The sequence below is a fragment of the Mustela nivalis genome (genome assembly GCF_964662115.1).
Source record: "Mustela nivalis genome assembly, chromosome: 6".
Taxonomy (NCBI): domain Eukaryota; kingdom Metazoa; phylum Chordata; class Mammalia; order Carnivora; family Mustelidae; genus Mustela; species Mustela nivalis.
The window spans coordinates 77,898,964-77,914,041 of record NC_139025.1 but is presented as its reverse complement, the minus strand read 5'-3'; the positions used below and the strand labels follow the sequence as shown (position 1 = coordinate 77,914,041).

The following is a 15,078-nucleotide window of genomic DNA, read 5'->3' as shown; positions in this document are numbered from 1 at the left end:
ATACAAGTTTTAAGATTATTTGTTCCAGCTCTTTGAAAAATGCCAGTGGAATTTTGATTGGGATGGCACTGAAAATATATAGATTGTTCTAGGCAGTATAGACATTTTAACAATATTTATTCTTCCAATCCATGAGCATGGAATGGTCCTCCATCTTTTTGTGTCTTCTTCAATTTCTTTCATGAGTGTTCTATAGTTCCTCGAGTACAGAGGAACCTCTTTGGTTAGGTTTATTCCCAGCTTATGGTTTATAAGCTTTATGGTTATAGCTTATGGTTCTTGGTGCTATAGTAAATGGGACCGATTCTCTCATTTCCCTCTCAATGTTTTCATTGTTAGTGTATAAGAAAGCAACTGATTTCAATAAATTGATTTTGTATCCTGCCACATTACTGAATTGCTGTATGAGTTCTGGTAGTTTGTGGGTAGAGTCTTCACCTTCACTTTTGGTGGACGCATTTGCTTGTTAAAGTATTTTGCTTTTTTTTTCCTTTTTAGTTTGTTTTTGTTTTTGTTTTTTATTTCTTATCTGAAGCTGATGAGCCATTGCTAGCTTTGAAGATGGAAGAGGGCGATGGAATTAAAGAATGTACACAGCTTCTAAAGGCTTCAAAAAAATTTCTTCCACAAAACCTGTAGAAAAAACACAGCTCTGCTAAATCTTGATTTTAGCCTAGTGAGACTCATTTTGGATTTCTGACTTCCAGGAGTGTAAGATAATACAGTGTGTTGTTTTAAACAGCTAAGTGCTAATTTTGTTACAGTAGCAAGAGGAAACTAATAGAGTCTCTAGTGATCTGTTTTCTTACTGTGTATAAGAAATTATGGTAATAAAAATTTTGTTGGTGAAAAAATGAAACAAAAATGAAAGCCAATGATAATGTAAGTAATGGAACTGAGTATGTAATGTACAGACAGATAAAGCCAATGAGTAATTACCTAATAAAGGTAATTACTTTATCACCTAATAGTGATTACTTTATCCTGAAAAAGAAATTTTTGATACATTAAGGAGGAGAATGCTGAATTTGGCATTTAGATCTACAATATAAACCTTTTCTCTAAGAAAGAAACAAGAGAACAAGAAATAAGAAAAACATGTCTTATAAAATTCTTTCAACAAGTGCTCTAGCCAGTGCAAATAGTCACAAGTGAGAGATAAAATGTAGTAAAAATCAAAAAGGTCATTTATGAGGATAGACTCAGGAAACATTTGACTCTTGATGGATATGCAATATGGGAAAAAGCATGGGAAAGAAACCTGTAAAAACATATTCATGATTAAAAAAAATCATGACTCTCGTGTAGCCTTAGTTTTCCACTTAACTTTTTGCCAATGCATAACAAGAAAGCCTGATGCGGGGCTTGATACCAGGACCAGGACCATGACCTGAGCTGAAGGCAGAGGCTTCAACCCACTGAGCCACCCAGGTGCCCCTTTAATTTCAGTTAGTTAACATACAGTGTAATATTAGTTTCAGGTGTATAATCCAACAATTCCACACATATAATTTTTTTTAAAAAGATAGGCAATTATCATATGGTTTCACTTATTTGTGGAGCATAACAAATAGCATGGAGGACATGGGGAGATAGAGAGGAGAAGGGAGTTGGGGGAAATTGGAAGGAGAGGTGAACCATGAGAGACTATGGACTCTGAAAAACAATCTGAGGGTTTTGAAGGGGTGGGGGGTGGGAGGTCGGGGTACCAGGTGGTGGGTATTATAGAGGGCACGGATTGCATGGAGCACTGGGTGTGGTGCAAAAATAATGACTACTGTTATGCTGAAAATAAATAAAAAATAAAATTTAAAAAATATAGGCATCAATATGGCATGTTTTATAAGGCAGAGATTTACCATTTTTTTTAGCTGGAGAAAGCAAGATACTGTATACAAAAAGTTTTATTTATCAAAATAATGATCAATATGTAAATGATTTACTCATACCTGACAACCAAAGAAAAATGTTATTCCCTAGTTCTTCTTTAAATTCATCATTGAAAAGATTACTGGATTCTGGAAATGCTTCCTGGAATGTTGCATAGATGGCCTGTGACAAACAATCAGGATACACCTACCCAAAATAGAGTCATATTAGAATAATTTTATATTTTATGTAGTATATGTAAACTACTAAAAAAATGATTATTAAGTTTGTGAAATATACAGGTCCCTTTTTTCTCATAGCTTGTGTTTGGCCACTGATAACTTTTTTGTACCTCTAATTGAGGGACACGAACAAAGAAGAGTTGGGAATAAAGTCAGTTTAGCTATTTGTTGGCATTTTAGAAAATTTAATTTGGATAAAAAGATGAAGTTAACAGTTAAGATAAAGTCTGATGATTCTATTTTAAGTTTTATTATTTAGAAAATTTAATTGGGTAAAGAATGAAGTTAACAAGAGTAGGCTTGATAGTTATATTTTAAGATAAAGTTTGATGATTATTTATTTCATTTAGCCTCGGTATTGTTATGCTCTTTTAGAAAATGACACATATAGGTCATTATAATAAAAATATATTTATGCATTTTTAAACTAAACTATAATTGGCATATAACTCTGTAAGTTTAAGGTACACAACATGTTGATACATGTTACATATTGCAATATGATTACCACCATAGCATTAACTAACACCTCTATCACCTCACATAATTATTATTCTATGTGTGTGTGTGTGTGTGTGTGTGAGAAGAGTAGCAAGCATATATTTAAACAACTGAAGTCTGTTTAGGTAAGTTAATATATTGAAATTATTAGTGTATTGTTTACATATGAAAACTATGATCAGATGTCAACAAATATATGGTTCTACCATTATTGTATTAGACATAAAATCCCTAAACTACTAAACTCTTCTTAGGAAGGGACTAAACATAAAAGTTACAATTTTTATATTAAATTTTTTAAAAAGATTTTATTTATTTATTTGACAGAGAGAGATCATAAGTAGACAGAGAGGCAGGCAGAGAGAGAGAGAGAGGAGGAAGCAGGCTCCCTGCTGAGCAAAGAGCCCGATGCGGGACTCCATCCCAGGACCCTGAGATCATAACCTGAGCCGAAGGCAGCGGCTTAACCCACTGAGCCACCCAGGCGCCCTATATTAAATTTTTTAAAAATTTTATTTATTATTCTGGTACTCAGCAACCAAATAAATACCTAAAAACACATTCAGTCCTTAATATTAAATGTAAAACTTTGTAATCTAAGTGTCCCTTAGAGGTCACTGTCTTTGCAGTGTGTAAATGTTCATTTATACAGCAAAAAGGCTTCACAGATTTTGTTAAGTTAAAGATCTTAATATGGGAAGATTATATTGGATTATCCAGTGGGCCTTCATGGCAATCACAAGTGTCCTTGTAAGAGGAAGGCTATGGAAATTTTTACTACAGAAGAGAAGAAGGCAATGAGATGGTAGAAAAAGAAATGAGAGCAATACAACCAGAATCCAGAGAATGCTGTCAGCCACCAGAAGCTAGAAGAGATTAAGAAATGGAGGGCCTCTTAAAGAAACTGGCCCTGTTGATACCTTGATTTTAGCCCCCAAGGACTCATTTTGGACTTGTGGCCTCTATAGCACTAAAACAATGAATTTTTCTTGTCTTGAAAGTCACTAAATTTGTGATAATTTGTTATAGCAACAACAAGAAACTAAAACTCATCTACTCCAAGTGGCAAGTGATAATATTTGCTGATAAGTGATAATATTCTTTGAATAACTCCATGATTTATTTTTATTTATTTATTTATTTATTTATTTATTTATTTATTTTGGTGGTAGTTGTGGTGGTGGGGAATGCTTTAACATATTTGTGTATTTAATTTTATTGAAATGAATCATGCCAGAAATAATCACGTATTTTGGGATAAAAATCATAGTGACATTCATTTAAAATTAAAAGATTGAACAAGCTGAAAGGGGGAACTTCTTTAAGTTTTCTGTGAATATCTCATCTTCATGATTAAGGACCAAGTATCAAATTGTGTTGGGAAAATTTCTGAAGGTCTATCATTGTATGACACTGGAAGAAAAGCAAGTAAAAGTCATACTAAATCTGTTTAGATTCAGCTAATTTGTACTGAATAGTGGGACATGACAGTGACTTTTTGATTCTTAAAAATTAATAAATTCCTCTTTGTTAGGTAAGGTAAATCAGATGAACAAGCAGTAACATAATCCTGACTTATTTGAATGAGTGAAATATAATGGAAATTTGTCATCAGGAGATAAGACTTTATTTCTACTAAAACAGCTCTGGAGGAGATAGACGTATAGGCAGATGTCTTCATTCTCAAGCACAGACACAGAAAGGGAGTATTAAAAGAAGACTGAACCCAAGCCAAGTGGTCAAATCACCTATATGTACATTTTATTTGTTCTGAAAGAGGTTTTGAATCTTGATTAAATAACTTCTTATTTCCCCTCAGAAAAAGCCACAAAAAAATAGGGATCCAGAAAAAAACCAAGTCATGATTTGAGAAAAGTTATAAATATAATATCTATCAAAAGGTATATCCATCCCAGGAGAGAACATTTGGACAAAAAGATGTGCAGTGGTGCCAGTACTTTCTTTGCCCTGTTAAATAGGCCTGTTATCCTTTTCTCAAGAGCATAATGTTAAAGAATGCTTGATGTCATCAAACCATGTAGGTAGACAAGGCTCACCTACCACAAAAGGACAGAAAATTGAAAGATCATGGATAAGAGAAGTATTTGTTTTTGTCATTTTTAGACAATTTGCCCCAAATCCTAAACATTAACTAACTTTTACATGGAAATAAAAAATATTTTAATATTAGCAGAGAAAATCCAAGTCCGTCTTGCAGAACACCACTGTTCTATAAAATGACAGTTCATGAATCACAGTCATAATCAACCTCTTCCAGCTACGGAACTGAGAGACCAAATGTGTTGCCCAAGGTCACCCAGGTAATTAGCAGATTCTGGACATTAGACCAAGTCTCCTTATTCCCCATCGACTATTGTTTCCCCCCCCCCCTTTTTTTTTTTAACTGGTTTCCTTTTATAGACACTGCATGTATATGGCTGTGAGTAAGAAAGATAGGTGAAGACTGAAAATTATGTTTTCATTGGGAAGGACATTTTACTGTTTTTAAGTTTTACTGCTCTACCCATGAAAACAGTTATCAACTCCAAAATATGAATGCATTTCTGATTTACAGATGTCAACAGAACAAAGTAAAAGTGACTTCTGCTTTGAGGTGCTGGATATTTAAATTTACAAGTATCTAATGAAATTCCTATACATTTTCATTTCACATTACTGAAGGACACAAATTATTTTAATCAATCCTATTTACTAGTTATTATAATAACAAAAATATAAAACAAACATTTGATTATAAATATGTCTGTTTTCATTTACTGTAATAGGTACTTAGTCCTTACATATAACATAAACCTCTCAAGTCCTCTTAAACAGAACAGAGATACATTATAAGTAAAAGAAAAATGATAATTTTATAGGTAAACAGAAAAAAATAAAGAATATACACAGAATAAGACAGTAGTTTTCAAATTACCAATATGCAAAAAAAAAAAAATCTATACCACATTAAGGAAATTCTGTAAGACTTCAAGGCAAAGGAATACAATAAAATGAAGGGGGTGGGGCGCCTGGGTGGCTCAGTGGGTTAAATCTCTGCCTTCAGCTCAGGTCATGAATTGAGCCCCACATTGAGCCCCGCATTGGGCTCTCCGCTCAGTGGGAGGTCTGCTTCTCTTCCTCTCTCTCTGCCTACTTGTGATCTCTGTCTGTCAAATAAATAAATAAAATCTTTAAAAATAAAATAAAATAAAATAAAATGAAGGGGGAAAGTAACTTTTAAAACATTATAAATACTTACTTCAGGAAATTTGCTTTCAAAGTAACAAAATATGTTCTAATAGATATTTTAATAAAATAACTATTTTTAAATTTTCATTTGCTCTAAAAATGCTTAGTGTAACCAGTTAATTTCTATGTTTACCTGAAGGAATGCATCTTTTCGACTTGCAGGGATGTTCATGAAAAGTATCACATAACTTTCTGAAATTCTGTCAAACAAGGAATCTTGATTCTCTCTGTCAGGCTTAAAAATAAAACATTTTCTGAAATTAAAAGCACTAATATTATAATTTTAAATTGGAATTTGTATGCATAATGTCAGTAATTTTATTTATTCTTACAAGGCAGATCAGTGAGAATGAATATGGGTTTGGTATCATGCAGACCTGAATTTGAACACTGGCATTGTTATTCATTAGTTTCCTTACCCTGGGCTAATCAGTCCTAGTTTCCTCATCTGTCAAATGTATATAAAATATATATACCTTAAAGTAGCATAGTAAAATAATGACAAGAATCATGTTTAGTTTGATTTTGTCTTTCAGGCACTTAGCACAGTGCCTGGCACACAGAAACCCTACACACATTTGATGAGTTAATGAAGGTTCCTGCATTAAAGCTGGCATGTAGAGGCAATCAATGACTATTAATTTCTTTTGTCCTATATCTACTCCAACTTACTATCAGTAACTCAGTGTGAAATTAAAGCAGTTACTAGGATGAGACAATCACAGTCAGAACTAGTAAAATTGTGACACAATGGCTAAGATAAAACACAGTAAATACGTTGTAAGAAGAAAGAAATGTATAGATAATAATAATCTCAATATTATAGTCAAATCCTGATAGGATGAACTTGGGAAGATGGTGCAGTAGGGAGCTCCTTCTTTGTTTTTCAGTTTTTCCTTTCATTAGTTGCCTCTCTGATCTTTATTATTTCCTTTCTTCTTCTTATTTTGGATTTCTTTTACTCCTCTTTTTCTAGTTTCTTATGATAAAAGGTGAGGTCATAGTTTTTGAGAACTTATTTGTAATATAGTATTTCTAATATAGTTATTTTAACCCTCTAAACTTCTAAATACTGTTTTGAGTTACATCCCACAAACTATATTTTATTTTTTAAAGATAATTATTGATTTGAAAGAGAGAAAGTGTGAGTGCATGAGTAGTGGGGGAGGGGCAGAGGGAGAAGCAGACTCCCCACTGAGCAGGGACCCTGATGTAGGGTTTGATCCCAGGATCCAAAGATCATGACCTCAGCCAAAGGCAGATGCTTAACTGGCTGAGCTACCCAAGCAACCCAAATCCCCAAAATTTTAAGTATATTTTCATTAAATTCAAAAATACTTTCTAATTTCTCTATTGATTTCTGCTTTGACCTATAGATATTGAAAAATGTGTTATTTAGTTTCCAAATATTTGAAGATTTTCTGGATAGCTTTTTGTTACTCATTTATGATATGATTCCATTTTGGTCTGAAAACATACTGTTTGACTTGAATTGTTTTAAATTTATTAGGATGTTTTCCTAGCCCAGAAAATAGCTGATAAATGTTTAATGTGTACTGTTGTTGCTGAAAGGAATATTTAATAAATGTCAAATTTGATCAATTAAGCTGGTTGACAGTGTTGCTCAAGTCTTCTATATCATTACCGATTTTCTGTACAGTCTACCAATTATTGAGAATGAGGTTTTGAAACACCTCAGTATACTTATTAATTTCATTTGCCCTTGAAGTTTTAAGTTTTTATTAAACATGTTTCAAAGCATTTTTATTATGTGCACATATATTCAGGATTGTTATATTGAGGAATCAACCTTTTTTACCATCATACAGTTACTCTTTTTCCCCCTGGTAACATTCTTTGCTTTGAAATCTACACTATATGATAAGTTCAAAAAAGTTGTAATTTTATAGGTTATATCGCTTTTCTTTGTTGTTACATGGGTGGAAATGATGTGTTTTCCAGCTTTCTGAATCTTTTTGGGAGCCCAAGTCCCAAGGAAAATTTTTAAACATTAAGCATATGGCAATATCATTACCAAAGTTCTTCTAGTCAAACATTATTAGGGAAACTTTTGTCATTAGCCTATCAATTGATCAGCAATTTTTGGAATAATTTTTGTTCTATTAATATAGTAATAATAGTAATAATAATGATGATGATGGTGATGATATGTTCATTGAACACTTACTATATATATATCCCCATATAAACAAATTTACATGCACTTTCTCATTTAACCCAGAAAACATGTAAATTAGGTGATTTTTTTTTTAATCTTACGATAGATTTAGAGAGGTAAATAACTATTCTAGGTCACAACATTTACTAAGTGCATAAACTTGTTTTTGAAAGCCAGATCTCTTAACTCTATTTTATTGATTCCCATATTACATTTATATACTATTTCACAGTTTACTGGGTATCTTCTCCTTCTTCTTTGTGTGTGTGTGTGTGTGTGTGTATCTTATTTGTATCACTTTTAATACAGCAACCTTAGAGGGAAAAAAAGCAGGGTATGTTTTATTTTCTACCTGTTTTGTTTTTTAGAGATGAGATAAGTGATGCTCAGAGATATTTTTTGACTAGCCCAAACTCTTATAAATAACTATTTGGGAAAACTAGATTTAAAATTCTAGTTTTCTGGATCCAAGTTCAGTATTTTTTTCTACTAGCCCAGGTTACCACTAAATCATGGGCAATAAACAAGGAAAATTTGGTTTTCTATTAATCATATAACAATTACTGAAATAAGTTAGAGCCACCACACTGAAGCATGCTATATTCTAGAGTATGATTATATATATTTTCATATTATACTCCAGGTAACTAAACTGAACAAGTGGTTCATGGTTTTACCATATTCCAGGTATAAAATCAGTACTATTTATCCTTCCAAAGTAGATAGAATTTATGTATTTTGCATCCATTTTAACATATTTATATATATATCATATATATTTAACAATAAACCCTCTTAGAAATAAAATAATAGAGATTATTGAACTAAACAGATGAAAGAAGAACTGTTCTAGTTAAATCATGGAGAGTTTGCTTCAATTTGCCCCCTTTAGTTCCCAAAGAACACTAGCAGAACACTGACCCAGCCAAATATATTGGTTCTCAAAACATGACAAAAATCAGGACCCTAGAAATCTTAGTAAATTATAATGTTTTAAAACTATTACTAAATTATTACATTTTAATTTCAGAAAGCTTGTTTCTAGAGAATAGTTTGATTAAAGATAAAAAAAAAATTCTAGGGGCACCTAGGTAACCCAGTTAAGCATCCAACTCGTAATCTCAGCTCAAGTCTTGATCTCAAGGTTATGAGTTCAAGGTACACATTGGGCTCCCTACTGGGCATGGAGCCCAATTAAGAAAAAAAAAAAGAAAGAAATGATAAAAAATTCTAATTCCTTATTATTGCAAAAATAATCTTATAAATGTAGTGAGTTATTCATATTTTTGTGTTGTCTGTTTATTCAAAACAATAAAATACTATAATTTCCTGATAAGACAATAACTAGAACACTTCTAGATTATGTTTCTTTCAAAAAACTTGTTATATATAATCTCAACAGATTTAAGAGGGAATGTAATGTTTCTCTGTCTTCCTGGGAAAGCATAAATTCAGGACTCATATCTAGAGAAAGAAATTTCAGGTAATGTAATTCCTGATTTCACAAATTTCCCTTAGTAATTATCTTTTTATTACTGATATGCCATTTCCTATGCATCATCCAGAGCTCCTAACAATACCAGAAATATAGGACAGAGATTCTTAATCTAGAGTAATTCTAACCTATAGTTTATCCTAACATAAAGCACTAACTGAATGGTTTGTATGTAAAACTGGTTAACACCCAATTTCTTCATGGTGTAAAATTCCTGTGACAATCCATAAGCAGGTTTGTGTGAGTAATTTGAGCTGGAGAAGGTAGAGAGTCGAGTCCATTTTCAGTCTTCCTTGATGGAGTGGTACACCTTCTTAAAGCTTAAGACTGTGATCCCTGGGGTTGACCTTATCTTCCACTCTTCCAGATCCACACAATGGTATTCACCACTTTTTCCAGGCACACATATTCTCTAACATGAGACTCGTGTGCTGTTTATTTCCATTCTCTTATTGTTTCCCAGAGACCTTTCCCAAATATCAAGATGTCTTTCTCTTCTTTTTTTTTTTTTTAATTTTTTATTTTTTATAAATATATATTTTTATCCCCAGGGGTACAGGTCTGTGAATCACCAGGTTTACACACTTCACAGCACTCACCAAAGCACATACCCTCCCCAATGTCCATAATCCCACCCCCTTCTCCCAAACCCCCTCCCCCCAGCAATCCTCAATTTGTTTTGTGAGATTAAGAGTCACTTATGGTTTGTCTCCCTCCCAATCCCATCTTGTTTCATTTATTCTTCTTCTACCCACTTAAGCCTCCATGTTGCATCACCACTTCCTCATATCAGGGAGATCATATGATAGTTGTCTTTCTCTGCTTGACTTATTTCGCTAAGCATGATACGCTCTAGTTCCATCCATGTTGTCACAAATGGCAAGATTTCATTTCTTTTGATGGCTGCATAGTATTCCATTGTGTATATATACCACTTCTTCTTGATCCATTCATCTGTTGATGGACATCTAGGTTCTTTCCATAGTTTGGCTATTGTGGACATTGCTGCTATAAACATTCGGGTGCATGTGCCCCTTTGGATCACTACGTTTGTATCTTTAGGGTAAATACCCAATAGTGCAATTGCTGGGTCATAGGGCAGTTCTATTTTCAACATTTTGAGGAACCTCCATGCTGTTTTCCAGAGTGGCTGCACCAGCTTGCATTCCCACCAACAGTGTAGGAGGGTTCCCCTTTCTCGGCATCCTCGCCAGCATCTGTCATTTCCTGACTTGTTGATTTTAGCCATTCTGACTGGTGTGAGGTGATATCTCATTGTGGTTTTGATTTGTATTTCCCTGATGCCGAGTGATATGGAGCACTTTTTCATGTGTCTGTTGGCCATCTGGATGTCTTCTTTGCAGAAATGTCTGTTCATGTCCTCTGCCCATTTCTTGATTGGATTATTTGTTCTTTGGGTGTTGAGTTTGTTAAGTTCTTTATAGATTCTGGACACTAGTCCTTTATCTGATATGTCGTTTGCAAATATCTTCTCCCATTCTGTCAGTTGTCTTTTGATTTTGTTAACTGTTTCCTTTGCTATTCAAAAGCTTTTGATCTTGATGAAATCCCAATAGTTCATTTTTGCCCTTGCTTCCCTTGCCTTTTGCGTTGTTCCTAGGAAGATGTTGCTGCGGCTGAGGTCGAAGAGGTTGCTGCCCGTGTTCTCCTCAAGGATTTTGATGGATTCCTTTCGTACATTGAGGTCCTTCATCCATTTTGAGTCTATTTTTGTGTGTGGTGTAAGGAAATGGTCCAATTTCATTTTTCTGCATGTGGCTGTCCAATTTTCCCAGCACCATTTATTGAAGAGGCTGTCTTTTTTCCATTGGACATTCTTTCCTGCTTTGTCGAAGATTAGTTGACCATAGATTTGAGGGTCTATTTCTGGGCTCTCTATTCTGTTCCATTGATCTATGTGTCTGTTTTTGTGCCAGTACCATGCTGTCTTGATGATGACAGCTTTGTAATAGAGCTTGAAGTCCGGAATTGTGATGCCACCAACGTTGGCTTTCTTTTTCAATATCCATTTGGCTATTCGAGGTCTTTTCTGGTTCCATATAAATTTTAGAATTATTTGTTCCATTTCTTTGAAAAAGATGGATGGTACTTTGATAGGAATTGCATTAAATGTGTAGATTGCTTTAGGTAGCATAGACATTTTCACAATTATTTATTCTTCCAATCCAGGAGCATGGAACATTTTTCCATTTCTTTGTGTCTTCCTCAATTTCTTTCATGAGTACTTTATAGTTTTCTGAGTATAGATTCTGTGTCTCTTTGGTTAGGTTTATTCCTAGGTATCTTATGGTTTTGGATGCAATTGTAAATGGGATTGACTCCTTAATATCTCTTTCTTCTGTCTTTCTGTTGGTGTAGAGAAATGCAACTGATTTCTGTGCATTGATTTTATATCCTGACACTTTACTGAATTCCTGTATAAGTTCTAGCAGTTTTGGAGTGGAGTCTTTTGGGTTTTCCACATATAGTATCATATCATCTGCGAAGAGTGATAATTTGACTTCTTCTTTGCCGATTTGGATGCCTTTAATTTCCTTTTGTTGTCTGATTGCTGAGGCTAGGACCTCTAGTACTATGTTGAATAGCAGTGGTGATAATGGACATCCCTGCCGTGTTCCTGACCTTAGCGGAAAAGCTTTCAGTTTTTCTCCATTGAGAATGATATTTGCGGTGGGTTTTTCATAGATGGCTTTGATGATATTGAGGTATGTGCCCTCTATCCCTACACTTTGAAGAGTTTTGATCAGGAAGGGATGCTGTACTTTGTCAAATGCTTTTTCAGCATCTATTGAGAGTATCCTATGGTTCTTGTTCTTTCTTTTATTGATGTGTTGTATCACATTGACTGATTTGCGGATGTTGAACCAACCTTGCAGCCCTGGAATAAATCCCACTTGGTCGTGGTGAATAATCTTTTTAATGTACTGTTGAATCCTATTGGCTAGTATTTTGTTGAGTATTTTCGCATCTGTGTTCATCAAGGATATAGGTCTATAGCTCTCTTTTTTGGTGGGATCCTTGTCTGGTTTTGGGATCAAGGTGATGCTGGCCTCATAAAATGAGTTTGGAAGTTTTCCTTCCATTTCTATTTTTTGGAACAGTTTCAGGAGAATAGGAATTAGTTCTTCTTTAAATGTTTGGTAGAATTCCCCCGGGAAGCCGTCTGGCCCTGGGCTTTTGTTTGTTTGGAGATTTTTAATGACTGTTTCAATCTCCTTACTGGTTATGGGTCTGTTCAGGCTTTCTATTTCTTCCTGGTTCAGTTGGGTAGTTTATATGTTTCTAGGAATGCATCCATTTCTTCCAGATTGTCAAATTTATTGGCGTAGAGTTGCTCATAGTATGTTCTTATAATAGTTTGTATTTCTTTGGTGTTAGTTGTGATCTCTCCTCTTTCATTCATGATTTTATTTATTTGGGTCCTTTCTCTTTTCTTTTTGATAAGTTGGGCCAGGGGTTTATCAATTTTATTAATTCTTTCAAAGAACCAGCTCCTAGTTTCGTTGATTTGTTCTATTGTCTTTTTGGTTTCTATTTCATTGATTTCTGCTCTGATCTTTATGATTTCTCTTCTCCTGCTGGGCTTAGGGTTTCTTTCTTGTTCTTTCTCCAGCTCCTTTAGGTGTAGGGTTAGGTTGTGTACCTGAGACCTTTCTTGTTTCTTGTTTCTTGAGAAAGGCTTGTACCGCTATATATTTTCCTCTCAGGACTGCCTTTGTTGTGTCCCACAGATTTTGAACCGTTGTATTTTCATTATCATTTGTTTCCATGATTTTTTTCAATTCTTCTTTAATTTCCCGGTTGACCCATCCATTCTTTAGAAAGATACTGTTTAGTCTCCATGTATTTGGGTTCTTTCCAAACTTCCTTTTGTGGTTGAGTTCTAGCTTTAGAGCATTGTGGTCTGAAAATATGCAGGGAATGATCCCAATCTTTTGATACCGGTTGAGTCCTGATTTAGTACCGAGGATGTGATCTATTCTGGAGAATGTTCCATGTGCACTAGAGAAGAATGTGTCTTCTGTTGCTTTGGGATGAAATATTCTGAATATATCTGTGATGTCCATCTGGTCCAGTGTGTCGTTTAAGGCCTTTATTTCCTTGCTGATCTTTTGCTTGGATGACCTGTCCATTTCAGTGAGGGGAGTGTTAAAGTCCCCTACTATTATTGTATTATTGTTGATGTGTTTCTTTGATTTTGTTATCAATTGGTTTATATAGTTGGCTGCTCCCACATTGGGGGCATAGATATTTAAAATTGTTAAATCTTCTTGTTGGACAGACCCTTTGAGTATGATATAGTGTCCTTCCTCATCTCTTATTATAGTCTTTGGCTTAAAATCTAATTGATCTGATATAAGGATTGCCACTCCTGCTTTCTTCTGATGTCCATTAGCATGGTAAATTCTTTTCCACCCCCTCACTTTAAATCTGGAGGTGTCTTCGGGCTTAAAATGTGTTTCTTGGAGGCAACATATAGATGGGTATGTTTTTTTATCCATTCTGATACCCTGTGTCTTTTGACAGGGGCATTTAGCCCATTCACATTCAGGGTAACTATTGAGAGATATGAATTTAGTGCCATTGTATTGCCTGTAAGGTGACTGTTACTGTATATGGTCTCTGTTCCTTTCTGATCTACCACTTGTAGGCTCTCTCTTTGCTTAGAGGACGCCTTTTAATATTTCCTGTAGAGCTGGTTTGGTATTTGCAAATTCTTTCAGTTGTTGTTTGTCCTGGAAGCTTTTAATCTCTCCTTTTATTTTCAATGATAGCCTAGCTGGATATAGTATTCTTGGCTGCATGTTTTTCTCGTTTAGTGCTCTGAAAATATCATGCCAGCTCTTTCTGGCCTGCCAGGTCTCTGTGGATAAGTCAGCTGCCAATCTAATATTTTTACCATTGTATATTACAGACTTCTTTTCCCGGGCTGCTTTCAGGATTTTCTCTTTGTCACTGAGACTTGTAAATTTTACTATTAGGTGACGGGGTGTGGGCCTATTCTTATTGATTTTGAGGGGTGTTCTCTGAACCTCCTGAATTTTGATGCTCGTTCCCTTTGCCATATTGGGGAAATTCTCCCCAATAATTCTCTCCAGTATACCTTCTGCTCCCCTCTCTCTTTCTTCTTCTTCTGGAATCCCAATTATTCTAATGTTGTTTCATCTTATGGTGTCACTTATCTCTCGAATTCTCCCCTCGTGGTCCAGTAGCTGTTTGTCCCTCTTTTGCTCAGCTTCTTTATTCTCTGTCATTTGGTCTTCTATATCACTAATTCTTTCTTCTGCCTCATTTATCCTAGCAGTGAGAGCCTCCATTTTTGATTGCACCTCATTAATGGCTTTTTTGATTTCAACTTGGTTAGATTTTAGTTCTTTTATTTCTCCAGAAAGGGCTTTTATATCTCTCGAGAGGGTTTCTCTAATATCTTCCATGCCTTTTTCGAGCCCGGCTAGAACCTTGAGAATTGTCATTCTGAACTCTAGATCTGACATATTACCGATGTCTGTATTGATTAGGTC

General features: G+C 34.6%; 2 protein-coding genes across 4 annotated transcripts in view; both read right to left on the bottom strand.

Annotated features, from left to right (window-relative positions):
• The window catches only part of GABPB1 (GA binding protein transcription factor subunit beta 1), a 975,210-nt gene that overhangs the window by 270,878 nt on the left and 689,254 nt on the right, over positions 1–15,078 (bottom strand). The gene's annotated exons all lie outside the window — the stretch shown is intronic.
• FAM227B (family with sequence similarity 227 member B) overlaps positions 1–15,078 on the bottom strand; it is a gene marked incomplete at its 3' end in the record, with an annotated part of 171,152 nt that overhangs the window by 128,247 nt on the left and 27,827 nt on the right. Inside the window, exons 9-10 of the mRNA XM_082734424.1 lie at positions 5,995–6,096; positions 1,950–2,076 (exon numbers count right to left, since the gene is read on the bottom strand). Coding sequence (XP_082590550.1) covers positions 1,950–2,076; positions 5,995–6,096 — 229 coding nt within the window. The remainder of the gene's footprint in view (positions 1–1,949; positions 2,077–5,994; positions 6,097–15,078) is intronic.